This window comes from Coenobita brevimanus, chromosome 67, assembly GCF_032717465.1.
Source record: "Coenobita brevimanus isolate Jiangsu-jjx chromosome 67, ASM3271746v2, whole genome shotgun sequence".
NCBI lineage: Eukaryota > Metazoa > Arthropoda > Malacostraca > Decapoda > Coenobitidae > Coenobita > Coenobita brevimanus.
Window position 1 is genome coordinate 32,776,519 of NC_137020.1, and position 26,104 is coordinate 32,802,622.

General features: G+C 40.9%; 1 protein-coding gene and 12 non-coding genes across 13 annotated transcripts; all 13 read left to right on the forward strand.

Moving 5' to 3' along the window:
• Positions 1 to 10,280: 10,280 nt before the first annotated feature.
• RpL13 (ribosomal protein L13) lies at positions 10,281 to 16,998 on the forward strand. The gene is made up of 6 exons (XM_080276947.1): positions 10,281 to 10,310; positions 13,368 to 13,565; positions 13,897 to 13,948; positions 14,724 to 14,897; positions 15,389 to 15,520; positions 16,872 to 16,998. Exons 2-6 carry the CDS (start codon positions 13,375 to 13,377, stop codon positions 16,956 to 16,958), a joined length of 636 nt encoding a protein of 211 aa, XP_080133073.1. The 5' UTR covers positions 10,281 to 10,310; positions 13,368 to 13,374; the 3' UTR covers positions 16,959 to 16,998.
• Positions 16,999 to 19,791: 2,793 nt separating this feature from the next.
• On the forward strand, positions 19,792 to 19,861 carry LOC145405680 (small nucleolar RNA SNORD31). Its single transcript, XR_013898422.1, has one exon. It is a non-coding gene; the product is annotated as a small nucleolar RNA SNORD31 (small nucleolar RNA).
• A 1,152-nt stretch (positions 19,862 to 21,013) lies between these two features.
• LOC145405666 (small nucleolar RNA SNORD31) lies at positions 21,014 to 21,081 on the forward strand. The gene has a single exon (XR_013898409.1). It is a non-coding gene; the product is annotated as a small nucleolar RNA SNORD31 (small nucleolar RNA).
• A 270-nt stretch (positions 21,082 to 21,351) lies between these two features.
• LOC145405665 (small nucleolar RNA SNORD31) lies at positions 21,352 to 21,418 on the forward strand. Its single transcript, XR_013898408.1, has one exon. It is a non-coding gene; the product is annotated as a small nucleolar RNA SNORD31 (small nucleolar RNA).
• Positions 21,419 to 21,708: 290 nt separating this feature from the next.
• Positions 21,709 to 21,775, forward strand: LOC145405655 (small nucleolar RNA SNORD31). The gene has a single exon (XR_013898398.1). It is a non-coding gene; the product is annotated as a small nucleolar RNA SNORD31 (small nucleolar RNA).
• Positions 21,776 to 22,508: 733 nt separating this feature from the next.
• Positions 22,509 to 22,576, forward strand: LOC145405667 (small nucleolar RNA SNORD31). The gene has a single exon (XR_013898410.1). It is a non-coding gene; the product is annotated as a small nucleolar RNA SNORD31 (small nucleolar RNA).
• A 273-nt stretch (positions 22,577 to 22,849) lies between these two features.
• LOC145405661 (small nucleolar RNA SNORD31) lies at positions 22,850 to 22,916 on the forward strand. The gene has a single exon (XR_013898404.1). It is a non-coding gene; the product is annotated as a small nucleolar RNA SNORD31 (small nucleolar RNA).
• Positions 22,917 to 23,189: 273 nt separating this feature from the next.
• On the forward strand, positions 23,190 to 23,256 carry LOC145405656 (small nucleolar RNA SNORD31). Its single transcript, XR_013898399.1, has one exon. It is a non-coding gene; the product is annotated as a small nucleolar RNA SNORD31 (small nucleolar RNA).
• Positions 23,257 to 24,000: 744 nt separating this feature from the next.
• Positions 24,001 to 24,068, forward strand: LOC145405668 (small nucleolar RNA SNORD31). The gene has a single exon (XR_013898411.1). It is a non-coding gene; the product is annotated as a small nucleolar RNA SNORD31 (small nucleolar RNA).
• A 280-nt stretch (positions 24,069 to 24,348) lies between these two features.
• LOC145405657 (small nucleolar RNA SNORD31) lies at positions 24,349 to 24,415 on the forward strand. The gene has a single exon (XR_013898400.1). It is a non-coding gene; the product is annotated as a small nucleolar RNA SNORD31 (small nucleolar RNA).
• Positions 24,416 to 25,146: 731 nt separating this feature from the next.
• Positions 25,147 to 25,214, forward strand: LOC145405669 (small nucleolar RNA SNORD31). Its single transcript, XR_013898412.1, has one exon. It is a non-coding gene; the product is annotated as a small nucleolar RNA SNORD31 (small nucleolar RNA).
• Positions 25,215 to 25,485: 271 nt separating this feature from the next.
• On the forward strand, positions 25,486 to 25,552 carry LOC145405663 (small nucleolar RNA SNORD31). Its single transcript, XR_013898406.1, has one exon. It is a non-coding gene; the product is annotated as a small nucleolar RNA SNORD31 (small nucleolar RNA).
• Positions 25,553 to 25,820: 268 nt separating this feature from the next.
• On the forward strand, positions 25,821 to 25,887 carry LOC145405658 (small nucleolar RNA SNORD31). Its single transcript, XR_013898401.1, has one exon. It is a non-coding gene; the product is annotated as a small nucleolar RNA SNORD31 (small nucleolar RNA).
• The last annotated feature ends 217 nt before the right edge of the window (positions 25,888 to 26,104 follow it).

Below are 26,104 nucleotides of genomic sequence, written 5' to 3' on the forward strand. Positions count from 1 at the left end.
GGCGTGGCAGAGACTTCATGATGTCAGGCAAGTCTTGCTCTGTCATGGGCTCTAGGTAGACAGGTGTGATGTCAAGTGTTGTGTCCATTTGCATGAGGAAATGTGTGAGCTCGGAGTTCTGGAAAAGCTCACGAGACACCAAAAGCACCACCTTCTTCGACGATGAAGTAAGTCGCTCCCACGCACTAATGGTCAGCTCACCCAAGGACACACTCCAAGGACCTGTGACCTTCACCCTCTGCTGTTCCCCTTCTATTTCCAGCTGCTCTCGGATCTCCTCCCCGAGGGCACGGTTCTCATCAGCATACCCCAGCAGGAAGTGATATCGCTGTGCATGGTTCTGGTACAGTCTTGCCATTCTGTAGCACACAGAGAAACAGTGGCAATTAGTGGAACAGCCATTTTGGCACCATAAATAAAAAATTGAGAAACGTCAAATTACAGCTCCTTCATCCACCCCGTCCTGGATGAAATATAGCCCTAATTCCCGTTGGCTTTCCCATACCAACAGCTTTCTTCAATGAAATTCTCGTAAATGTTTGGAGGAGTACACTCTGCACTTTTTTTTACTCTGTTTTGGAAATTGGATGTGGTGGTTTTTAACTGTTTATTCCACTGAATGCCTCATTTTTAAATCAGATCAAAATCAAATAAAATGGTGTGTGCATCTTGCTAAGGAATTCCCATAGTGAGGTTGCCCATGGTACAGCTAATGTTTTCCATGGACTAGGAGCTCAACCAGATGTCAAAATCAACCAATTAGGCTACTGTGCTTCTGAACAGTTGCTAGAAACCGTAAGGAAAGAAGAAAGCTGAGGATCAGAATTTGTGGCATGTTCGTAAGCTTTTAGCCATTGGTTATATTGTAATATGATTATAAAGTACCGTAATCATTGTGCTTGGAAAATAGATGATGTGTGACTGACTAGGAGAGTGTACGTGAATTAGATGGAGGGGAAGACTGAAAATGAGGTGGAGGGATGGGGTGCGGAGGTATATGAAAGACGGTAGTATAAGTTGGAGGGAAAGGATGCCTGATGGCTGAAAACAGGGTGACATGGAGGTGATTTGTTTGATAATACCCTCTTTGGGATTATTGTGTCCAGAGTTGATTATTGGATTGTCCCTATTTACTAGTCATTATTTGTTGTGCCAAGTGAGATCAAACTTTGAATGGATTTATAGGATTAAAGACTTTTTTTTTCTTTTTATATCTCATTTTTTAACCTCTGTCATTTAACAAACATTCAAATAATTCTAAAAATCACGGTGGATGTTAAATCAATGATGAATTGGAATACTGTATACCCTCACCTCTCGGGCCCAACCAGTGAGGCCAGCTCGTTCAGAAGCAGGTCCTTCAACTCGTGCAGCTTCTTACATGCGATGGTTAAGCTATTTGGCGGTGGCTCATGGTCTTCACACTCCAGCTCGCTTGATGCCACAGGTATTCTGGGACAGTTACTGCAGTTACTACATCATCATCATCATCATACTACTACTACTACTATTACTACTGCTGTGCTGCTATTACGTGGTGGCTGAGTGGATGATGACAATTGGGTGTGGAAGGTGAGAAGTGTGAATTTCAGGGGTAGGGCTGCAAGAGACAGACCAAAAAAGACCTGGGACGAGGTCACAGAGTGTGAGTTCAGGGATAAGGGACTGAATAGGGAGGCTGCCAGAAAGTGAGAAACGTGGAGAGCTGCCATTAGGTGACCAAGGTCAACGCATGGAAGCATTTTGGAGCTTTTATAAGTGAATGAACTAACCATATCATTTATTAGCTAAAATGGATCGGATGGATTGATGAGACAGGCAGGACAGGTGGGGTGGGTGGGCAGGGTTGGGTGGATGAGCGGGTGTGGAGGGACAGGGTGAGTGGGCAGGGTTGAGTGGGTGTGGTGGAACAACATGAGCTAGTGAGTGGATGGGTATGACGGGTGGGTAAGAAGGTGAATGGGGCAGGGTGGGTGGGAAGGTCTGTGAGTGGATGGATAGGGTAGGTGGGTGAGCAGGGTAGAAGGGTAGGTAGTGGGAACATAGGTCTATGAGGAATATATCCCCGGAGAAATGGGACAAGGAGGAATATACGTGAAGACTTATGGCCCACAGCAGCGTATGTCCTGTAGCTCAGTGATAGATTAAAGCAATAATACAACTCTACGTCCTTTCCACAGTAGGGGAGGGCGGTGATGATTCGGCCACTTTTTCGAAAAAAAATCATAATAAATAAAGTTTAAGAAATTCTTAAAATCTGCTTACTCCAAGAGGAAGCCACATCTTTTGGTTCTTTTGTGTGCTATTGTCAGTTCTTAAACTTACGTCATTTCTTGGCAGTAATCCAAACTCTTAAGGTCTCGAAAATGGCCGAACCATCCCTCTTGGTGTGGATGATTCGGCCACTGGCGTTGGATGGTTCGGCCACCATGTGGGATGATTTGGCCACTTGCCTCTGGGGCTCAATTAAAGAATTAAATACAGTTGGAAAATTAAGAACCAAATTTTCATCTGTGCTGACATGATTTATTGGATTTATTTTTACCTAAACAATCTCCTTTTAATGAAACAAGGAACAAACAATCTCCTTATAATGAAATTAAATGGCTCTACTCTTGCCTATCTCAGATAAAATAAAACTATAATTTTGTGAAAGAAAATATCCGAGTCAAATGAAAGCTACTTCTCTTACATGCTGTTTACTCTTAACGCATTTTAAATCCAGTGAAACAAAAATCCAAAGTTGTAATACCTTTGCCTTCGCTTAGTGCTTTGTGAAACTGGTTCAGGTAATACTCCAATTATAGAGTTTCTTGAAACAGAAGCTTCATCAATTTCTGAGGGAAAGTAGAGAGAGAGAGAGAGAGAGAGAGAGAGAGAGAGAGAGAGAGAGAATATGTAATTTTATAGAAAAAAGGTAAGGGGATGAGTCTGTTATGATGTGGCAGGGGTAAACCAGCTCTGCTGTCGGGCCCTGCTGCAGGTCACTGATTGCATTGCGCAGTTGACCCTTGTGCGGTGCGGTGCGGTGAGGATCAGTCCGTTCTCCCCTTTGGGGCTAAGATGCGAATGAATGTGTTTGAATGGATGAGTAAATGGGGAGTGTGTCGTCCTGTCTCGGCTACCTCCCTTTCCTTGGGGGAAGCAGCCTAGGTATATAGATAGATAGATAGATAGAAAAAAATTGTTAAATAAAGAAAATAAATCATTAGATAATTATGAGAGATGGTTCGGCCACCTGGCAACCCTGCCGAACCATCCCTCACTTCAAGTGGCCGAATCATCCCCCATGTATAAAGATGTACACATGGCGCCCCAAAACCCAGAGTTCATAAGCTGTTCGAGTGTTATCTACTCTCACGTCACCTATAGACAATAAATGATATTTGCACTATATATGGATAACAACCCTGAAGTATTAATGGAGCTACTGCTTACGTTGGATCACCGAAAAAGTACATAGGGGTCATGAAAAATCATAAAATCTAACCTGATGTTGCTGTTTCCCGGCCAACCAAAACAAAAACACATGTGCCATTTGTCGGCAAGATCACGCAACTTCATGTGAAATCTCAATGATCTAGGTCCCCTACATTATTCAGGAAGGCCAGTGGCCGAACCATCCTCCTGGCCGAACGATCACTGCGCTCCCCTACTTCTTCGTTATTAGCATCATATTCGTGTCAATCTCTTGTTACAGCTCAACATTCAAGGTCAAAAGATGGAAATTTTAGGCTAAGTTAAAGTGAACAGAGTATAGGCTTGTATTATACTCACCCAAATGGAGCAAAGGCAATGCTGGCAGTATGTTGAAGTAACTTAGTCAGGGGTTTATCTTTTTTTGTTCCCTTCTCCGTCCTTCGCCTTTGTTGCATCGTGTTTTGTGGTGATGCTGATGTGTCTTGCATAGGATTTGATGATGATGATGTTGTTGATGATGATGCAGTGAGATTTGGTGTGGATGGTGAGGAATCTGGTGATGAGTGAAATGGTGATGTCAACGAGGCGAGAAATGAGGCTGGAACGGAAGAGGAAAGTCTTGAATACGGTGAAGAAAAATATGGTGACGATGATGAGGATGGAACTGAGACGGAAATTTTTGAATCTGGTGGTGAGCTCAGACGTCTTGAATTTGATGATGAAGCAAGAAGTGGTGAGGTTGATGATGAGGAAAGTGGTGAAGTTGGTGATGAATTGGAATATAGTGAAGATGATGACTTATGAAGGGATGAAGCAGGTGTTGTAGGTGGTGATGAGGAAGTTAGTGGTGGGTGTGAAGTTACTCCAGATAAAGTTAGTGGTGATGAGGAAGTTAGTAGTGATGACGTTACTGAAGCTCGTGAAGTAAGTGGGAAGGGTGAAGGTACTGGTGATGAAGTTAGTGGCGAAGGTGGGGAGGAGGAATTTACTGAAGCTAGTGGTGGAGAAACTATGGGTGAAGTTAATGGTGGTGAAGTTGGTGGCAAAGTTAGTGGTGGTGAGGGTGGTGACAAAGTTAGTGGTGGTGAAGTTATTGGTGAAGCTGTTGGTGATGAGTTATTAGGCGGGGAAATGAATGTGAGAGAGGACAAAGGTGAAATTTTAGTGAGGATAACTGTACTGTTGTCTTGGGGTAGATAGTGCATGCCTCTGCCAGGAAGCATCTTTAAAAAATCTTGCAGAATTTAGAAGAATCTTGTAATATCATGGAGAATTTTGTAGAATCTTGTATTCTTCTGGATTCCTATAGGTCATAAAGTGCCTGCCATATGTACAGTACTTGACCATGCACTGCCTTCACTTTCCTCCCTTATTTTGCTTTTCCATACACTGCGTCTGTCAGCTTTTGTTTGGGGTGGGGGGGTTGAATGCACAGCCGAATGTAAACAATGGATAAAATCTGAAAAGAAAGAGGAGCACCATTATTATTTGTTTTCCTTAAATGTTAATAGAAAATAGCATTTAAGAGACCATTAAAAGAAGCATAAAAGAGCATTAGTATATCAGTTAGCTCCCTCTCTCCCTCCTTCTTATTTCCTTCCTATTTTCTTCCTCCCCCCTCCCCTTTCTCCTTCCATCCTGTTTTCTTCCCTCCCTCCTTCATCCTAGTCCCTCTTTCTCCCTCCTTCCCTCCCCCCCTCCCTCCTATTCTCTTCCTTGCTTATTCTCTCCCAGTCCCTTTTCCTTCCTTCTTCCCTCTCCCTCCCTCTTATTCCCTCTCTCAAATCCGTCTCGTAGCAAATTTAAAGATCATAATTACATATCTTTCAGTCAGTCTCCCCCTCCGCCTTTCCCTCCATCCTTCCTTCCTTCCTTCCTTCCCCTCCCTTCCATACGTCCCTCTCCCTTCCTTCCCCTCCTTCCCTTTCCCATCATTCTTCCCTCACTCGCTTCTCATTCCTCTCACTTCCCTCCCCCTCCTCTTTCCGGTTTTCTCCCTCCGTCCCTTCTTCCCTTCCCCCCCCCCTTCCTTCCCCTCCTCCATCCTCTCCCCTCCTTTTCGTCCTCTACTCCCTCCCCCCTCTCCTTCTCCCCCATTTAGCATGAAGGTCACATCTCTCTCTCTCTCTCTCTCTCTCTTAATATTTTCCTACTTTTATTGCTATTTTATCTCAACAAACCTGTTCTTGTCTGTTCTCTCTCTCTCTCTCTCTCTCTCTCTCTCTCTCTCTCTCTCTCTCTCTCAATATTTTCCTACTCTTATTGCTATTTTATCTCAACAAACCTGTTCTTGTCTGTTTCTCTCTCTCTCTCTCTCTCTCTCTCTCTCTCTCGCCACGATTCGTTTCAGCAGGTGGGGAAGCATAAGGACATCCGGGAATTGTTGCACTACCCTTACCTCCATAGCAATTTACGATTCTCTCTCTCTCTCTCTCTCTCTCGTAGTGCCAGTCAAGGTAGGGTGATTGTTTTAACGACGTAGGCCATTGCTCTACATTCCGGAAAATTCGTAGCGCCTCTCCCTTAGCGATTAATTTCCATATTCTCCAACGTAGCACCTCTCCCTTAGCGATTAATTTCCATATTCTCCAACGTAGCACCTCTCCCTTAGCGATTTATTTTGCAATTTACACAATGAATATAGGGACGCAGGCCTTGGCGCAGGTGTGACGCAGGTACGCGATCAACGAACCATGAATGACACGTAACGCGTTCATTTTTTTTTCCTTAACCACAGCACGCGATCATCCGGCCGATTTTGTTTTATTCTTAGCACGTTCTCTATAGCAGTTTATTCTGCTGAACGATGTCCTGCCCTTTTTAAAACTTCTTGGTGACATAGGAGCTTCGTAGCACGTTTACTTGAGCGATTTCTTCTCCTTGCTGTACCTTTAACGTTGACTTTCATGCAGCTTATGTCGTTTCCTTAAGCGATTTATTTTCCTTGTATCTTAACATTCTCTCATGCAGCTTATGTCGTTTTCTTTAGCGATTTATTTTCCTTGCCGTACCTTAACGCAGTATTTCATGCTGTTTTTATGCCGTTTCAGTTTTAAGGGCTATAGGAGGCTTCGTAACACCTCTTTCGTAGCGATTTTAGTGACATAGGGGCCTCGTGGCAACTCTCCCTCAGTGCTTTATTCTGCATACTGCTCATACTCCTTGACTGACCCACCGTTCATACTGAATACTCCCAAAAGCCCTGCCTTGCTTACTCCCACTCCCCTCTCTCTCTGTCTCTCTCTCGGACTTCCCAACCCGAATCGAAATACTCTTAGTCTGAAATTCCGGACTTTTTACTGTTGAGTTAGTTCAAATCATCATCATCATCATCGTTATCGCTATCACCATCATAATCATCATCATCATCACTATCATCATAATCATCGTCATCACCATCATCATCATTATCATCAGCAGCAACAACAACAACAGTATCATCGTCATCATTAGCACAACAACAGTGGCATTACGTGACCGATTGAGAGAGAGAGAGAGAGAGAGAGAGAGAGAGAGAGAGAGAGAGAGAGAGAGAGAGAGAGAGAGAGAGAGTAATCAGCATATTAAGTAATTACAGTAATGAGGAGTGATTAGGACAATTGTTTAAACGATTAGGAATTTATCATACATTCTTTTCACTTTAAGTTGGCCTAAAATTATCCTTTAATATGCAGTGCTGAGATGTAGCAGTAGATTAGCACTAGAATAGGATGCTAGTCACGAAGAAGTGGTATGGAACGGACTCAGTGCCGCTGATTATCATTTTCTGCCACTGAACTACGTGAAGTAAACTGCGGAAGAAGGAGGAGGAGGAGGAAGAGGAAGAGGAGGTGCAGTAGAAGAAAAAGAAGAAAGAGAAGGACGATGATGACGATGATGAGGAGGATGAGGATAAGGAGGAGGAGGAGGAGGACGAGAAGAGGAGAAGCAGTAGAAGATGAAGGATAATGATGATGGTGTTGAGGAGGAAGAGGAGGAGAAGGAGAAGGAGGAGGAGGAGGAGGAGAAAAAGAAGAAGAGAAGGGAGGGTGATGAGATGTACTAACTATATGTTGTTTGTACATCTACGTCCGCGTCACGCCATCCTTGAAAGATGAGGTTCACGGAGAGAGACGGAAGTGTGTGTGTGTGTGTGTGTGTGTGTGTGTGTGTGTGTTTATAGGAGGCTTCGTGGCACCTCTTCCATGGCAACTAATTTGCTTATTACAACCATCTCCAGTGTGCCATTTATATCGTCTTAACATCGACACAATTTCCATCAATAACGTGCAAGTCAACACTGAGGGTTAACGTGCAGAATAAATCACCAGGAAAGATGTGTAACGGGATATCATCATCATCATCATCATCATCATCCAAGACACCTTCATCCCCCTCCTTGTAGCCTTCTAGCCCAGGAAACAATTTACAACGTTGGGTGGTAACCATACAACCCAATTACTCCTGGTGGTCTGGTGGGTCAAGGCTCCCCAACCGGATGGAATATGAAGTAGTTTAAATTCGATGGAAGGTTGGGGATCATTGCTGAAATCATGCCACTCAAGGGCGTGTGAGGCTGGTCAACCTCGTCCTAAATTTCGGGATTAAATAGCCAAGCCCCGGGACCCTATAGTCATGATGGATAGAGAAAAGAAAAAGTATGGTGGATAGATTTCCTTTTAGTATTTCATATTTCATTTTCCTCTCACGTTTCAAATTTCTCTGTAAAAAATCCTCTTTCCTACTGTTCCAATCTTGCTTTTCTAGTTCTCAAGCGGATGTCCTATCTAAAAATAGATCACTATCTTCATCTTATTCATTTCTTTTAATTACATGCTATAAAATTCACTACAGATTATTCATGCAGCTATATACGGGTGACACTTTCACGGCTTCTCTTCATATACTTAATCACACTTGAATATTTAAAGTTTTTCCTTATTTTGTGAACGTAAATAAATGTTGCATCACATTATCTGTTTTCCGGTACAGCACCAGGTGGTATAATTACTGGTGGCCCGGGAACCCCAGTGGTAAAGACTGGGGTTAGGAGGAGGGTAGGACAGACTCATGACAGACGGTGACGCAGAAGACAGATGATGTGGAGAACAGGACAGACACAACACAGACAAAAACACACGGAAGACAGGTGGAGTGTAGGACAGACACAAGGCACTGACGGTGACAAAGAAGACAGGTGAAGTGTGATGTAAGTTTGGTTATTTGGTTGTTGAGGACAGGCCAATAGTTTGTGATCGTCCACTCCACAGACTCAGTGGCAGTTGATGGGACTCCAACATGGCCCCCTCACAGGCCTCTGCTCCCTGTCCTCCCCCCCCCAATGAAATTTCTGATTATATCATGTGTGGATAATGTGTAGCATCGGACCCTTTCAAAACAGACTTGACCACACCTTGCACACCCCACCCGTCGTGACCTGTCTACGCCACTGAACATCACAACAACGTCAGCCACATGTTCGTGACTCACCGCAAACAAAAAGTCAAATGGCAGCAGTGGAGAAGGCGCGGTTTCACCTACCCACCCAGCCTGGCGCCGTGTTGTGTACTGTTGCAATGTTGCTGTGAGTTGCTGACGTAGAGCTGTCAGATCCACGGCCATGAAGACTGCTAAACTTGCTCTTAAATGACGACAGAATCTGGCTAAACATAAAACCCTCCAGAAAATTGCTGGAAGAGGACATGTAACCATGGGAAAGGCTTTGCAGGAATCTTAAACGTTATTAATTGTTGCTTAATTAAAGTAACTGAATCTAGCAAAACGATAGGTAGACTAGCAACACTGTGCCCCTGTGGCTATGTCAAGTCTTGCCCGTAATCTTGGGAGTTTTCTAGCAACCCTTCCTTAGTGATTTAGTTTCCATGCTACACCTTACTCCTCTTGTATGCCGTTCTAGTATCCACAAGTTTATTGCTTAAACGTCACATATGGCAATGTTAATGTGCCATATCAAAATGAACAAATAAATAAATAAATAAAACAGGTAAGAAGAAAACGCTAGGGATCGAGCTTCTTCGTCCAGTAGGAATACGAATATGTGTCATGTCAGAAAGACTGAGGAAGCCGCAATTTTAAGCCAGTTTAAAGTGAAAAGAGTAAGTCCTGATTCTTGGTGTGGGATCACTCTTTTCCGCCAGACCAGGATAGAAAGAGAAAAATCCCAGGACTTCCCCTGTACATCTCTCTCTCTCTCTCTCTCTCTCTCTCTCTCTCTCTCTCTCTCTCTCTCTATTTATTTAAACATACCCAAACATTTTACTCTCTAGGAAGTTGAAAGTGACATATAGACTCAGTATGAGAGAGAGAGAGAGAGAGAGAGAGAGAGAGAGAGAGAGAGAGAGGGGGGGAGGGAGAGAAAGATGGTAGTGGAGACTGACTCCAAACACAGGCAGGCTCTTTGTTCTTTCTTTTCCTGCCATAGACTTTATGTTTTAATACCCATCAGATTCCAGGTAATACCATGATGAGGCTCAGCATTACCTTCGTCTGAGACATATGACAAAAGAATACAGTGAGATTTAAGATGTAATTAAGGTTCATTCTTCCTTTAATAAGATTCTAGATTGTCTTTAGACGAGGCTACAGGTATAAGAGCCTTCAGTGAGATTCTAGCAACCTAAGAAACATTGTTTAGACTTTGGGCGTTACATATTTCTTAAGTTTCTAAGTTCCCCCATTCAATGTTTTCTATGTTTTCTCCATCATTATAAATGCAAAAGTTTAAGCCAATTAAAATCAACCTTAATAGTATAGAATAAATTTAATTTTATTTTGCATATATGTTTAGTAAAAGAAATAGTATATCAATAACAAGAAGAAATTTACGAAAAGAACCATGCAGCCTCCACGGTTTGTTTTGCTCTTTCCGTGGGTGTCTGGGAGCCAAGCGGGTGGGTGTCGAAAGAATTTTGTTTTTGTTAGTATATTGGCGTTAATTACTCGTCAACGTGACTATACAATCTGTAAGTTAATACCCAGGTGTATGGTAGTGATAAATTTACGGTGAATCATTGTTAGTGATAGTAGATGAGTAAAATAATGTAAGATAAATGTGATGGTGTGTGGCGGTGGCAGGTGAAGGTACATTTGGCTTTTTAAGTGTTATAACGGTGGCAGCGAAGGAAAATTCTCAGAGACTTGCTAGTTTAAGATCCATTCTGCAATCAAATTGTAATTACAATGCAAGGTGAATTATGTAGTTTTTTAAGGTTAATGCTTAATAAAGCTCCTATTTCTGTGCATGTACTGGTTACCTGTTGGCAAACATAAACCTAAGTGCTAATTTGTTATATGTTGGTAATATGGTACGTGGTGTACTGTTAAGCATTCAGTTATTCATTCTCTCGGACTTTTGGTTCATTTCACATTTATTTGCATCATTGACCGTAACCACAACCTGTGGCCCCAGACTTACCAGAAATGTGAATCTGGTGGACAGCGGGCTTGAAGTTGCCATCGTCCTGTAGTCGTTTAAGGGGGTAGGTCAGTGGCCATGGCAATATTGATGAGTTAAATATAACTGTGTAGCATGTTTGGGGCTGGTAATCAAATAATAACAGTGTACAGCAGTGTCTACGGTAGTACGAATTATTGAATAGCATGTATCTTGGTGAACTGTAAAGGGCTGTTCACACGAGCAAAATCGCGGCCATTTTTTGCTGGAACTTGCTCCTTGGTAGAAATTCCAGCCACGTTTTTTTGCCCTTATGGAGAGATCGACATGTCCGTCTTTTTATTGCCAGAATTGGGAGAAAGAGGCCGGGCCAATTTCAATTGAAGCACCGAACAAGGCAAACCTCTGGGAACGATGACGAACACGACATTGCGTGTGTTTACACTACTACTACTATGACTGACGTTCATTCCAGTTTGGGTGTATCTGGTATGAGCAAGAGTATTGAAGTACGGTTATTTAAATATGAGTTAAATGTATACACAAGGAATCTTATACATGGTTTTGCGCTTAAGAAAATTAATGCATACGGCCCCTGAAGCCCCTGGAAAGCCAAGTGACAGTAGGCCTGTTCACACAAGCTAAATCTTGGCTGTGAGGTCTCATCTTGAAGTGGGTGAAGTGGAAGAACATGAGCTTCACACCTAGTATGGGTACGATGGTCCATCTTCATTTATAAACACTTGCTGTTTCCCTGCCTCTGCAGTCCCAGTACGTGTGAACGCCTTGCTGGGAGAAATGCCTAAATCGGCGTTTTCTCTGCAAATCGGCGGGAAAAAAAACGGCTGCAATTTAGCTCATGTGAACTGATAACTCAGAGTCAAATGGCCACCCCTTACGGGATTATGGCATCTGGCAATAGATAGATAGATCGAACCGGCCTTTAGTATTTTTTTTTTTGGAGGGATGCAAGGTTAAATCGGTTGAGGAAGTACAGAATGTTTAAGTTGTATTATTATAGAACTTCAGTAATTACACATGATCAAGTGTAACTGGACCTGATCTTGTAGTGAATTTGTTGGTCCTGAATGAAATATGATGTAATCATTTTACTTCAGCTTGGCCCAGAACTGCCACATCTCCATCCATAGTGCTGAGTTGTAAAAATAGATTAACACTATAATATGTTCTAGTCATGAAAAGTGCAATAGAAAATATTTAGAGCAATTTTATAGTCTTTTTTAGCCACTGAACTGTGAAGGTACTGAAGAATGAAATTTTGGGCCAAGTGAAGGTATCAAGAGTATATGTATTTCTGTAGAATTTGGGTGAAACCTGTTACAGATTTTCAGCATTTGTGAATGGGTGCTCTCGTGATTTTATTCAGATGTTAAGTTGTCCTTCCTAATGCCCATGTAGTGTTGATATTACTTGGGTTTCGCTGAGGACTAAAACAACCTACTCTCAACTTTCAATCCTGGGTTACTTTCTGCCTAGGACAGTGTGTTGGGGTAGAACACAAGTAATAAAAAGCCTTTAGTTTGTAAATGTATGCTTATGAGAAAATGAAAAGCCTGTACTTTGTAAATACAGTATATAGTTCATGAGGAAATGGTAAGGTATAATTTAGACACCAAAAAGTGCTTGAAAGCTGTTAGCATGCATTTTAAATTACTGAATAATATATAAGAATATGAAATGTATTGACTTAAAAGTGCAGTAATCCCACAATCGGGCCAGGCATACCTCCATTTTTAGATGACAGGCTACATTCTGCTCATTTGCACATGCATTGAACCCAGATGTTTGATGAAATAAATACAATATAAGCACTTGAGAAAAGAGATAACCATAGTCAGCTGGCTCGGCCATGCTAGGCAGCTCCTGAACCTTAATGGATGCATATATATCCTGGCCTTGAGGTCATTCTTTATGTGTGGATAAATCAGTTGTCCCATTAATTGGGTGGTCTTTACCTTCGTTGGCTGTGAAAAGGATTGGAAGTAGGCAAACATCAAGTTTTGGTTCATAATCAGATAACGTGTGTGTGTGTGTGTTTGTATTTGTGTTTTATATTACCAGAGTGGGGGGAGGGTCCTGTCTGCATTTTCCATCACATGTGTGTAAGTAAAGGGAGGAGAGGTACCCCTACGCAAGTTAAGTCTTTGAAGGCATAACAGTGTAATTTTGACAGATGCAGTATTGGATGGAGCTCTGAGCTTGGGACCCTCTCCTTTCCATATTTACTAAGTACTAAGTGAAGCATTTGTGATGGAAAAGTAATTTAGAAGGCATCCTAGTTGGCGATGTCAAAAAATACAGCAAAAAAAAGGTGGTTACTGTATGGACTGAGGTGTGACATCTTAGACCAGTCATTGCTTTGAAAAGAAACTGCAGTGTACCTGTAAATGATCTTAGACCAGTCATTGCTTTGAAAAGAAGCTGCATTGTACCTGTAAATGATCTTAAACCAGTTATTGCTTTGAAAAGAAACTGCATTGTACCTGTAAATATGTTTAATCAGTGTAGTGCATCACCATATTTTTGTCCACAGATAAATCATGGCTCCAAAAAGAAACAACATTGTTCCCAACTGCCACTTCCACAAGGACTGGCAGCGATATGTGCGCACTTGGTTCAACCAGCCTGCCCGCAAGCACCGCCGCCGCCTTAAGCGGCAGCAGAAGGCCCGCCAGGTTGCACCGCGACCCCTAGGCAGGCTTAGGCCTGTCATTCGTTGCCCCACCTTCAAGTGAGTTATTTTTCGGTAATAGTACTATTGCCTTCCTATGTCAGATTTGTCTATGATGTCTGCTACAGCACATATAGGCAGTATATACAGGTATATGTTTATTATGATATCACTGTTAATATAACATGTGTTGAATGTTAGCCAGAGTTTGTTGTTTTGGATTTCCATACCCTTCCTTTCCATTTTTTTCAATGTGTTTGTGCTTACCATTACCTCCAGAATACGTGTGGCAGTTCTAGAGTTGATCCCTGCACTTATTTCTATTTTATTTTTGTTCATTTACTGTATTTAGTAGTATGGTAATGGTTTTGACAACTTCCTTCATTATCAGGTATAACACAAAGCAGCGTCTGGGCAAGGGCTTCACCTTGGAAGAGTTGAGGGTATGTAGCAAGTGTCTTAGGATTAATATGCTTGCTTGTTTTTAAATTTACATGCTTTTGATGAAAATGTAAGTTATAGCTTAGTTGAATGGTCTTTCCAGTGCATTCCAAGCTTATTTGACACGTCATAATTAGCTTTGTTAGTTTTAGTTCTCTGTGCCTAAGACCCAACTAGAATGTATTTTGCTTGTTTGTGAAGTATTTGAATTGCATTTCACTTCATACATGTAAGTCTTTATTTGTTTATTTCAAGGGGGGATGGCGGGCACAAATAAGTTTTTACTGGGTTTTTGCCTATTTTTAGGGGGAGTGGTGGGTACATGTAAGTTTTATTTATTTATTTTAAGGGGGGATGGCATGAATTATGAATCATTGTGTGGGGGGGTTAGTGTAGAGAAGTGGTGTACCTTTTCATAAACTGTGATATTACATTGTATATTCTGTAGGTTGCAAGAATATGATATATTGCTATTCTGAATCATCCTTGCAGATGTGTGGCAGCATTTATAATTTTGTGAAGATATATTATTTGGATGATAATATACTGTACTGGTAGTTACCATAAATGCATTTTTTCAACCTTTATACCTTTATAAGTACATTTATTTAGTTTCTGTATTATTTTTAGGCTACCGGTATGTGTCCCCCTCTTTGTTTAGAGGCTAAAGAAAGGTATGCATAGACCATCAATTTAATCATTCTTGACATAATTACCTACTGTATAATGCATTTACATTTAGAACTATTTCCTGTCTAACTGTTCCCGTTTTCTTAGAGGGCTGGTCTAAACAAGGGGTATGCTCAGACCATTGGTATTGCTGTAGATCACCGCCGCACCAACAAGTCCATGGAGTCCCTGCAGCAGAATGTGCAGCGTCTCAGGACATATAAATCCAAACTCCTACTCTTCCCACGCAAGGCTGCCAAGCCCAAGAAGTCCGACTCAACTGTAAGTGTCAGAAAGTTTGGCTGCATCTTCATGATTTTGGGCCCAGTGAAATCTTATTATTTAAATTAGAACATTTATAAGCCCATAAATGTACCTTGCTTATTGCTAGTTACTTGCTGTTGTCAACTGGTGAGTATTATCATTTACTGAGGATGGTATATCTGATGGAGCCGGGATTTCGAGAGATTGAATGATGAGTGAATGGAAGCGTGGCCCATTGAAATGGGCAAACATTGGCTGTCTTGACGTTGCTGCTCACCCTGCCCTAGGGTGGGAAAGGAGGTCCAGATGATGATGACGATGCTCTGTGAGGGAGTCAGGGTTGTTGAGACGAATGATGAATGAACGAGTATCTGACCTTTTCTCTGGGCATGCTGTCAGTTAGTTCTCCTTCATATTTGTGTTATGCTTTCTTTCTAGGCCCCACCTCACCCCAACCTTAGGTAGGAAAAATAGGTCAGGAGGATAATTATGATTTTTCTCTTCCACAGCCAGAGGAGCTTGCCCTGGCTACACAGCTGAAGGGTGAAGTGATGCCACTGAAGCCTCGTGTGGTTCATGAGAAGGCCCGCCGCGTCACTAAGCGTGAACGCAGGTATTGCGTCTTTGATGCTCTGCGCAGGGTGAGTGTACTTGATGTTGTTGAGTATGATTGTCATATTCTTACTCATTGATATTAGAGCAATATAAAGAGTATACAATGGAAACTTTGAGATGTAGAAATAATAGTTGTAGCACCAGGTTAATCAGCATGAACAATGGGTTGCAGGCTAAACCTGTATTTCTTTAGTCCCATCATTCGGCATTTTCGGGACCAAGCAGGTGCCGAAAGAACAGAAACTGCGACCAAACAGGTGCTGAAATAACAGAAACTGCCGAATGACCGGGAAAACCTCCCAAAAAGTTTCTAGCACTCATGGTTGGTCACCGCAATGCAATTATAATGTCTAGCAAGTATTATTGGTCATCCCAAAGCACTAAATATTTAATAAGCAACTTTTAATGTAGTTAATGATACAGTACACATGATCTTACCTTAACTTAGGTGTATTTACATACATACTGTACTGTACACCGTAAAATAGCACGACAGTTTACAAACTTTCGAAAAGTCCTGCTCATAAAGCCAGACAATCATGAGTCGTGGTGGTTGACTGTGCATGCGGTGTTGGCAAGCAGAAATCTTCTGAAGTGCTAAGTTTAACTTTAAAATGGGCAAAGCTATGGGTGAACTGTTCAGATTTTTGTGCTGAATTGGACTTTCAAACGTGCTAGATACAGAAAAAATGTATTATTTGTTGGCACCAAATTATTATGAAAACTGCTAGATCTAGCGTCAGATTGGCAACTATGGGCACATGGGTACCAACGACAAGCTGGCGACCCCGTCGCGGGTACCGATCAGCTCAACATATATGCCGGAAGCGCAGAGAAATTTCGTAATGTGGCTATTTATGAAAACCGCCGAAAGACGGGGAATACCGTAAGACTAGATGCCGAGTGAGAGGTCTTTTGCTGTGGGTGGGCAACAGAGCCACCCAGTTATGTCAGTGCCACTGCATGAAGGGGTTCTATGAAGCTTCCAGTGGTCATATTCTGTTTAGCTTTGAAGATTTGGAACGTTTTAGCAGTTTAGTCTGCATCTTACACCTCAAAATCATAATGTATGTAGCTGATGCGTATTATAACATATTGGTATAAGAGTATTATATCTGGTTTGTTTTTAGCTGACAACTGGGCAGCTCCGCAGTTTCAATAGCTACTGTACCAGTAGTAAGTGCATGAAATTAAATTAAGCTTGGTTGTGAGGTAGGAATGAATTATCTTAGCTGTAAGTCAGATCAACAGACCCTTCAGTTTAAGTGCACTGAGTCATCAACTGAAGTGAAAGGAGTTGGGGATAATTGATCAGGTTGGGAAAAAATGCGTTATGGTTGCTTGGATGCTCAATGGTGGAATTCTGTTCCCCTGCAGGAGCGGTCATATGCGCGTAACTGGGGCATCCGGGCCAAGAAGGCAAGGGAAGCAGCTGAGGATGCTGCTGTTACTGGCAAGAAGTGATTCAGTGTACATTAAGAGTAAACAAGTGAAGAAAAATGAACACGTTTGTCATTCACCTTGTTATCTCTCATTCTTAATGTTAGAAAGTTCCTTAATAGTACATGAAGCATCTCTTTTTAGTAATTTCTGGTACATTTCTCCTTGTTACCCGACATTTGAATTTAGGTTTTTTTTAACAAGTTCATTGATTTTATGAGTTTAATGATTGGCCATTATAATGTGTAAATTGTGGTGTGTTGATGTAGTATTCAGATATTGGCCATCCTTGATGGGATTATGGCATCTGGATAAATAGGTAGCATTTAGATATTAGACCTGGAATCTTAAAGATTAGCTAAAACTACTGTATGGTTGTGGATTAGCATAACTTTCCGTTTTTAGTCAGCTATGCAGTTTAGGGATTCAGAGATCAGTTTACTGGATTTCGAAAGCATTCACTGTCTCATTTATTACAGTAAGATGTGTTACTGTTCTTGTCCATAATTATTGTGTCTGGGTGGTAGTCAAGGAATATTTGCTTTAGCTGGGTTGTAAATTGTTTACAAATTGATATAATGATTATGCTGTTTTTTATTTTTTATTTTTTCTCCAGGACATTGTCTTTCTTTAACAGAGGGTGAGTAAAACTCAGTTACTTGTTTAAGTGTGCATAACCAGAATATATTATCAATAAAGTTTTCAGTGCTAATGTAGGGTTGAGACCAAAAGATTGTGCTGATTAATACCTAGCGACATATCTTGGAAAAGTTATATGTAGTTACTGTTTAGCTAGTCGAGTTCAGATTTACATTCGAGGTTTATAAACTAATCTACAGTAACAGTAGTTAGTAAACTATTTTCCTTTAAGATTTTATGCATTTAAAGTGGCTTTAGATTGTCATTTCAAGTGTTCAGTAACCATGTACAGAGAGGATTCATTGTTTCTTAAAAATTGTTACTGGTATTGGCAATGAGAATAGATGTACTTAAAGAATACCTTGTTATTCCTGTCATCTTATAGAATTAGTAGTCTGCTGCTGTTTTGCTTGCCTTTGTATATTGTACCTATATATACTTATAACTAATTTGAATTTGCAACTCTGTAACTCCATGCATTTTATTAACAGATATGCACTGGAGTGAAGAGAGTGCGAGTTGTAGAGGCTTTTGTTAGACCATGGTAAGTAGTATGAAGCACTTGGTAGATTTGCTTTTGTGTGTGTGTGTGTCCTAAGTCATATTACACCTTTATTTCATAGCTGAAAAATTCTCTCGTGGGGATGGCTCAGTCAGTGTAACCAGCGTCTACCCTGCCTTGAGAGGGACGTGTGGTACCAGTGTCATTGAGTGGCCCTGTTTTCTGGTCTTATGAACTTTCCTCAATTCTCTTCCTGTCCCCCAAAAGGAGAATTGTAGATTGCTTTATGTCCATTGATTGCATGGTTGACAACAGTTTCATGAAGCAGCAATTGTGTCTGTACTCACCACACCAACAGACTCAGCCGTCCCTACAACATGGGATATTCCAGATATAAGGCACTATACATGGACCATGCTGTATGTGTTATTGAGGCAGTGATGGTTAGTTTCTTTTCATCTGAATGAATTTGGTCACTCGCACATCTTAAGTGTAAATTGTGGTTGTGCAAAATTCAGTAAGCTTTGGGCATGATGTAATAATGAGTCTCCTTGGTTACTATTCTGTTTTTACTCTAACGGCCCTGATTTTCATCCTTTTGTAGTTTATTTCATGTAGCTCCGTGGCAGAAGGAGAATGCTACCACTCCTCATACATAGCACTTCTTTGTGACTAGCCACAGAAACAAGTCAGTCATATCGTACAATTTGGCTTTCAGGATGGAGAGATGGGACTTTTTAGGTTGTTAGGATTAAATAAAATAAATAAATAAAATCAGATTTATCCTCCATTCTGACAGCATGTGACCATCAACTAAACTGGAAGGGGTAACAGATTTTTGTCAGGTGATATTGAACTGATTGTACCAGACATGATGACCTGTAATGTCCCCGTCTGATATTTACATGATTGACTGTTATTTCTGAGTATGATGGGTGAACTAAGTTGATGCTGATTTTTGGATACCTTCACTAAGTTCCTATAAACCCCTGTTGGCAGATATTCGTTGGAGTTCAGGATCGGGGACGGTGGAGGCACAGGAATGACTATGAAATGCTTGGTAAGTTCATCTGCTGGAGTTCTGGTTCTGCCAATGTAGATGTTATATTTTGGTCCATTTCATAATCACTTGTTATAGTTCAGAAATGTTAGTTCTGTGTAGTTGACAGGATGATCTTTAATACCGTCCCAGTCTGAGGTAGATGATTGAGTGGTATATCTGAATGTCATGTAAACTTAATGAATATGAAGCTATGAATAATATAATTTAATCATGATAAATAAATACCAACAGGTCGGGGATGGAGTGCTGAGTGAGAATGTATTGGACCGATGAACAGCCGAGGTACATGCCAAACTTTGGTAAGTGCATTTTTGAGTTGTTTTTCTGCATTTAGTCACCAGAAGATAATTTGTCAGTTTCATAATCACTGGAGTTAAAGTTCAGCATTTTACAAGTTCTGTATATTGTACTTGGCAGGCTGATTTTATACCTTCACAGTCTGAGGTATGTGACTGAGTGGTGCTTGTATCTCTGAGTATGATAGTTATATTTACTGATTAGGAATCTGTGGAGACATTAATTAAATCACCATTAATCATTGCCAACAGATTGGTGATTGTGTGCTGGATGATGAGTGTTTGAACTGAAGTAATATTGCCACTTCCATTAGTTGTTTTGATAGCAGTACAGTACCGTTATTGAAGGTACGTTTAGTTGACAGGATGATTTTGTATACCGCCCCAGCCTGAGGTATGTGACTGAGTGGTATTATTTCTGAGTATGGTATGTATTTAGTTGATAGAGGTTAGTTTTGGGAAACCTTAATTAAATTGCCAACCATCATTGGCAACATTTATTTGGTGGAGTGCTGGATGAAGTGTTGAGGACCGAGGGACAGCTGGGGTACTCAATGATCCTTGGTAAATGCATCATGTAGAGTCCTGGTTTTGTCCATAGCCACTGGTAGATTTGTTTTTGTAATTTTGAAGTTATTTTTGAGTAGACAGGATGATTGAATTCATTACCACCGCAGACTGAGGTGTGTGAGTGACTGGTACATTTCAGAGAATGTTGTGTTTACTTAAACTGTATAGAATCCCTTGACTTCCCTAAGTAGACTTTCATACGTATTAATCAACGGATGTGTGGTGCAGTGCCGGATGAATAATGCTTGTGAGGCAGAGGAACAACTGTGAGGCATTTGGTGAGTGCATTGACTACAGTGATGAAAACATTATATTTTCTTGGGCCAGCCCTTAGCCTCTGGTATATTTGTTTTTGTTAATTTTATTGTTATATTGGTCATTGAAGACAGGATGATTCAAATTCAGTATCGTCCCAGACTGAGGTGGATGAGTGACTAGTACATTTCTGAGTATATTGCAGAACTTGACCTGATACAGGTCTTTAGACTGCCTTAGTAAAGTCCCATAAACATAACCAACAGATGTGTGGTGGACTGCAGAATGAGGAGTATCCATGAGGCCAAGGAACAGCTGTGAGGCATTTTATTGACTTAGTAAATGTATACATTTAATTTACCTAAACTTGTCCCAGATTTTTGTTATTATCCAGTTTGTTTCCTGTAGCTTGGTGGTAGGAAGACAATGCTATGGCCGTCCATCATTTCTATAACATCTTAGGCAAGGTTTAAGTGAAAAGAGTTTAGTTTCCTGTGTCAGATCATAGCCACAGACAGATTAGTGAGTTAATGCACTGTATATGTCTGTGTCGTTCTCCACTAAATCTCTGCATCTCTCAGGTGTGTGGTGGAGTGCAGGATAAGGAGGATCAGAGCAACTGTTACTTGGTAAGTGCAGCTACAGTATCACCCCCCACCCCCTTATTTTTTATTTTTCATTTTTCTCAATATACCTTTATTAGTTTTGCAATGATATAGTTGTAATGTATATATGCTGTTACTGGTTCTGTTTAGTGTGATAGGATGAATTAATACCGCTCCAGTCTGAATACTTGTGACTGACTGGTATTTCTGAGTACATTATGTTAACACACCACTTGTTTCTGTGTGTATCTCATCTAAGTGACTTCATCTTTGCCAACAGGTGTGTAGTGGAGTGCAGGATAAGGAGGATCAGAGCAGTTTTTGCTTGGTGAGTGATGTTACCCCCTCCCCCACACACACACCATTATTACAGTATTATAATTATTATTATTATTATTTAATTTTTTCCCCTAGATGTTGGAATAATTATATACTTGTTTGCAGGACTTATGATTGTAATATGTATTTATTACTGAAGTTCTGTGTAACGTGACAGGATGAATCAATACCTCCCCAGTCTGACATTTGTGACTGACTGGTATTTCTGAGTACATTATGTTAACACACCACTTGTTTCTGTGTGTATCTCATCTAAGTGACTTCATCTTTGCCAACAGGTGTGTAGTGGAGTGCAGGATAAGGAGGATCAGAGCAGTTTATGCTTGGTGAGTGATGCTACCCCCCCCCCACACACACACACAGACACACACACCATTATTATTACAGTATTATTATTATTATTATTTTTATTTATTTAATTTTTTCCCCAAGATGTTGGAATAAATATATACTTGTTTGCAGGACTTGTGGTTGTAATATGTATTTATTACTGAAGTTCTGTGTAATGTGACAGGATGAATCAATACCGCCCCAGTCTGACATTTGTGACTGATTGGTATTTCTGAGTACAATATAATTATAAACATACCACTTCATTCTGTGGTGACCTTACCTAAATAACTACATTTTTACCAACAGGTGTGGGGGTGTGCAAGATGGGGAGGGTCAAGGAGGCTTTTGCCAAACCTAGGTAAGTTCTGGTACTGATGTGTGTGTTCATCTCATAGACACTGGATCTTATTTTTGGATGGGAAAAGGGTGCACTCACTCGATGTAATGCTGCTTTGGGTGTCTACCCTTTCCTTGCTTCCATCCTTCCTCTTCTGTCTTTCATTCCTTCATTCTTTCCCCTTTCTTCTGCCTACGGGTGACTTTACACTCCGTCTTTTGTCTTTCTTTCCTTCATTCATTCCTCTTTCTTCCGCCTATGGGTGACTCTACACTGAGAGACAAGCCAAATAGTTTCCTGTACACTAGGAAACCACTTACTATGCCGGGTGGTAACCATATAACCAAATTTGGTGCTTGGTGGTTTAGTGGGTAATTAAGGTGCTCCAATGGGATTGAGCCAGTGTAGGTTTATATCTAAGGGGTAGTTCGGGTTTACTGCTCATGTAATGCCTTTCAGGGATGAGTGAGGCTGGTCACTTTCATCTTAAATGTCTGGACCAACTTGCCTAGCCCTGGGTTCGTACACTCCTCATGGGGCAACGTAGGATTGGATGATGGATGTATTTAATATACTTTTGTTAGTTTTGCAATGATATGGCTGTAATGTATGTTTGTTGTTACTGGTTGTGTTTAGTGTGATAGGATGAATTAATACCTCCCCAGTCTGAATACTTGTGACTGACTGGTATTTCTGAGTACATTATGTTAACACACCACTTGTTTCTGTGCTTATCTCATCTAAGTGACTTCATCTTTGCCAACAGGTGTGTAGTGGAGTGCAGGATAAGGAGGATCAGAGCAGTTTTTGCTTGGTGAGTGATGTTCCCCCCTCCCCCACACACACATCATTATTATTACAGTATTATAATTATTATTATTATTATTTAATTTTTTCCCCTAGATGTTGGAATAATTATATACTTGTTTGCAGGGCTTATGATTGTAATATGTATTTATTACTGAAGTTCTGTGTAACGTGACAGGATGAATCAATACCGCCCCAGTCTGACATTTGTGACTGAATGGTATTTCTGAGTACATTATGTTAACACACCACTTGTTTCTGTGTGTATCTCATCTAAGTGACTTCATCTTTGCCAACAGGTGTGTAGTGGAGTGCAGGATAAGGAGGATCAGAGCAGTTTTTGCTTGGTGAGTGATGTTCCCCCCTCCCCCACACACACACCATTATTATTACAGTATTATAATTATTATTATTATTATTTAATTTTTTCCCCAAGATGTTGGAATAAATATATACTTGTTTGCAGGACTTGTGGTTGTAATATGTATTTATTACTGAAGTTCTGTGTAATGTGACAGGATGAATCAATACCGCCCCAGTCTGACATTTGTGACTGATTGGTATTTCTGAGTACAATATAATTATAAACATACCACTTCATTCTGTGGTGACCTTACCTAAATAACTACATTTTTACCAACAGGTGTGGGGGTGTGCAAGATGGGGAGGGTCAAGGAGGCTTTTGCCAAACCTAGGTAAGTTCTGGTACTGATGTGTGTGTTCATCTCATAGACACTGGATCTTATTTTTGGATGGGAAAAGGGTGCACTCACCATCCACTCACTCGATGTAATGCTGCTTTGGGTGTCTACCCTTTCCTTGCTTCCATCCTTCCTCTTCTGTCTTTCATTCCTTCATTCTTTCCCCTTTCTTCTGCCTACGGGTGACTTTACACTCCGTCTTTTGTCTTTCTTTCCTTCATTCATTCCTCTTTCTTCCGCCTATGGGTGACTCTACACTGAGAGACAAGCCAAATAGTTTCCTGTACACTAGGAAACCACTTACTATGCCGGGTGGTAACCATATAACCAAATTTGGTGCTTGGTGGTTTAGTGGGTAATTAAGGTGCTCCAATGGGATTGAGCCAGTGTAGGTTTATATCTAAGGGGTAGTTCGGGTTTACTGCTCATGTAATGCCTTTCAGGGATGAGTGAGGCTGGTCACTTTCATCTTAAATGTCTGGACCAACTTGCCTAGCCCTGGGTTCGTACACTCCTCATGGGGCAACGTAGGATTGGATGATGGATGTATTTAATATACTTTTGTTAGTTTTGCAATGATATGGCTGTAATGTATGTTTGTTGTTACTGGTTGTGTTTAGTGTGATAGGATGAATTAATACCTCCCCAGTCTGAATACTTGTGACTGACTGGTATTTCTGAGTACATTATGTTAACACACCACTTGTTTCTGTGCTTATCTCATCTAAGTGACTTCATCTTTGCCAACAGGTGTGTAGTGGAGTGCAGGATAAGGAGGATCAGAGCAGTTTTTGCTTGGTGAGTGATGCTCCCCCCCCCCCTCCCCCACACACACCATTATTATTACAGTATTATTATTATTATTATTATTATTTATTTAATTTTTTCCCAAAGATGGTGGCATAAATATATTCTTGTTTGCAGGACTTGTGGTTGTAATATGTATTTATTACTGAAGTTCTGTGTAATGTGACAGGATGAATCAATACCGCCCCAGTCTGACATTTGTGACTGATTGGTATTTCTGAGTACAATATAATTATAAACATACCACTTCATTCTGTGGTGACCTTACCTAAATAACTACATTTTTACCAACAGGTGTGGGGGTGTGCAAGATGGGGAGGGTCAAGGAGGCTTTTGCCAAACCTAGGTAAGTTCTGGTACTGATGTGTGTTCATCTCATAGACACTGGATCTTATTTTTGGATGGGAAAGAGGTGCACTCACTCGATGTAGTGCTGCTTTGGGTGTCTACCCTTTCCTTGCTTCCATCCTTCCTCTTCTGTCTTTCTTTCCTTCATTCTTTCCCCTTTCATCTGCCTACGTCTGACTTTACACTCCGTCTTTTGTCTTTCTTTCCTTCATTCATTCCTCTTTCTTCCGCCTATGGGTGACTCTACACTGAGAGACAAGCCAAATGGTTTCCTGTACACTAGGAAACCACTTACTATGCCGGGTGGTAACCATATAACCAAATTTGGTGCTTGGTGGTTTAGTGGGTAATTAAGGTGCTCCAATGGGATTGAGCCAGTGTAGGTTTATATGTAAGGGGTAGTTGGGGTTTACTGCTCATGTAATGCCTTTCAGGGATGAGTGAGGCTGGTCACTTTCATCTTAAATGTCTGGACCAACTTGCCTAGCCCTGGGTTCGTACACTCCTCATGGGGTAACGTAGGATTGGATGATGGATGGATTTAATATACTTTTGTTAGTTTTGCAATGATATGGCTGTAATGTATGTTTGTTGTTACTGGTTGTGTTTAGTGTGATAGGATGAATTAATACCTCCCCAGTCTGAATACTTGTGACTGACTGGTATTTCTGAGTACATTATGTTAACACACCACTTGTTTCTGTGCTTATCTCATCTAAGTGACTTCATCTTTGCCAACAGGTGTGTAGTGGAGTGCAGGATAAGGAGGATCAGAGCAGTTTTTGCTTGGTGAGTGATGCCCCCCTCTCCCACACACACATCATTATTATTACAGTATTATAATTATTATTATTATTATTTAATTTTTTCCCCTAGATGTTGGAATAATTATATACTTGTTTGCAGGGCTTATGATTGTAATATGTATTTATTACTGAAGTTCTGTGTAACGTGACAGGATGAATCAATACCGCCCCAGTCTGACATTTGTGACTGACTGGTATTTCTGAGTACATTATGTTAACACACCACTTGTTTCTGTGTGTATCTCATCTAAGTGACTTCATCTTTGCCAACAGGTGTGTAGTGGAGTGCAGGATAAGGAGGATCAGAGCAGTTTTTGCTTGGTGAGTGTGCTACCCCCTCCCCCCACACCATTATTATTACAGTATTATTATTATTATTATTATTTATTTAATTTTTCCCCCAAGGTGTTGGAATAAATATATACTTGTTTGCAGGACTTGTGGTTGTAATATGTATTTATTACTGAAGTTCTGTGTAATGTGACAGGATGAATCAATACCGCCCCAGTCTGACATTTGTGACTGATTGGTATTTCTGAGTACAATATGAATATAAACATACCACTTCATTCTGTGGTGACCTTACCTAAATAACTACATTTTTACCAACAGGTGTGGGGGTGTGCAAGATGAGGAGGATCAAGGAGGCTTTTGCCAAACCTAGGTAAGTTCTGGTACTGATGTGTGTTCATCTCATAGATACTGGAACTTATTTTTGGATGGGAAAGAGGTGTACTCACCATCCACTCACTCGATGTAGTG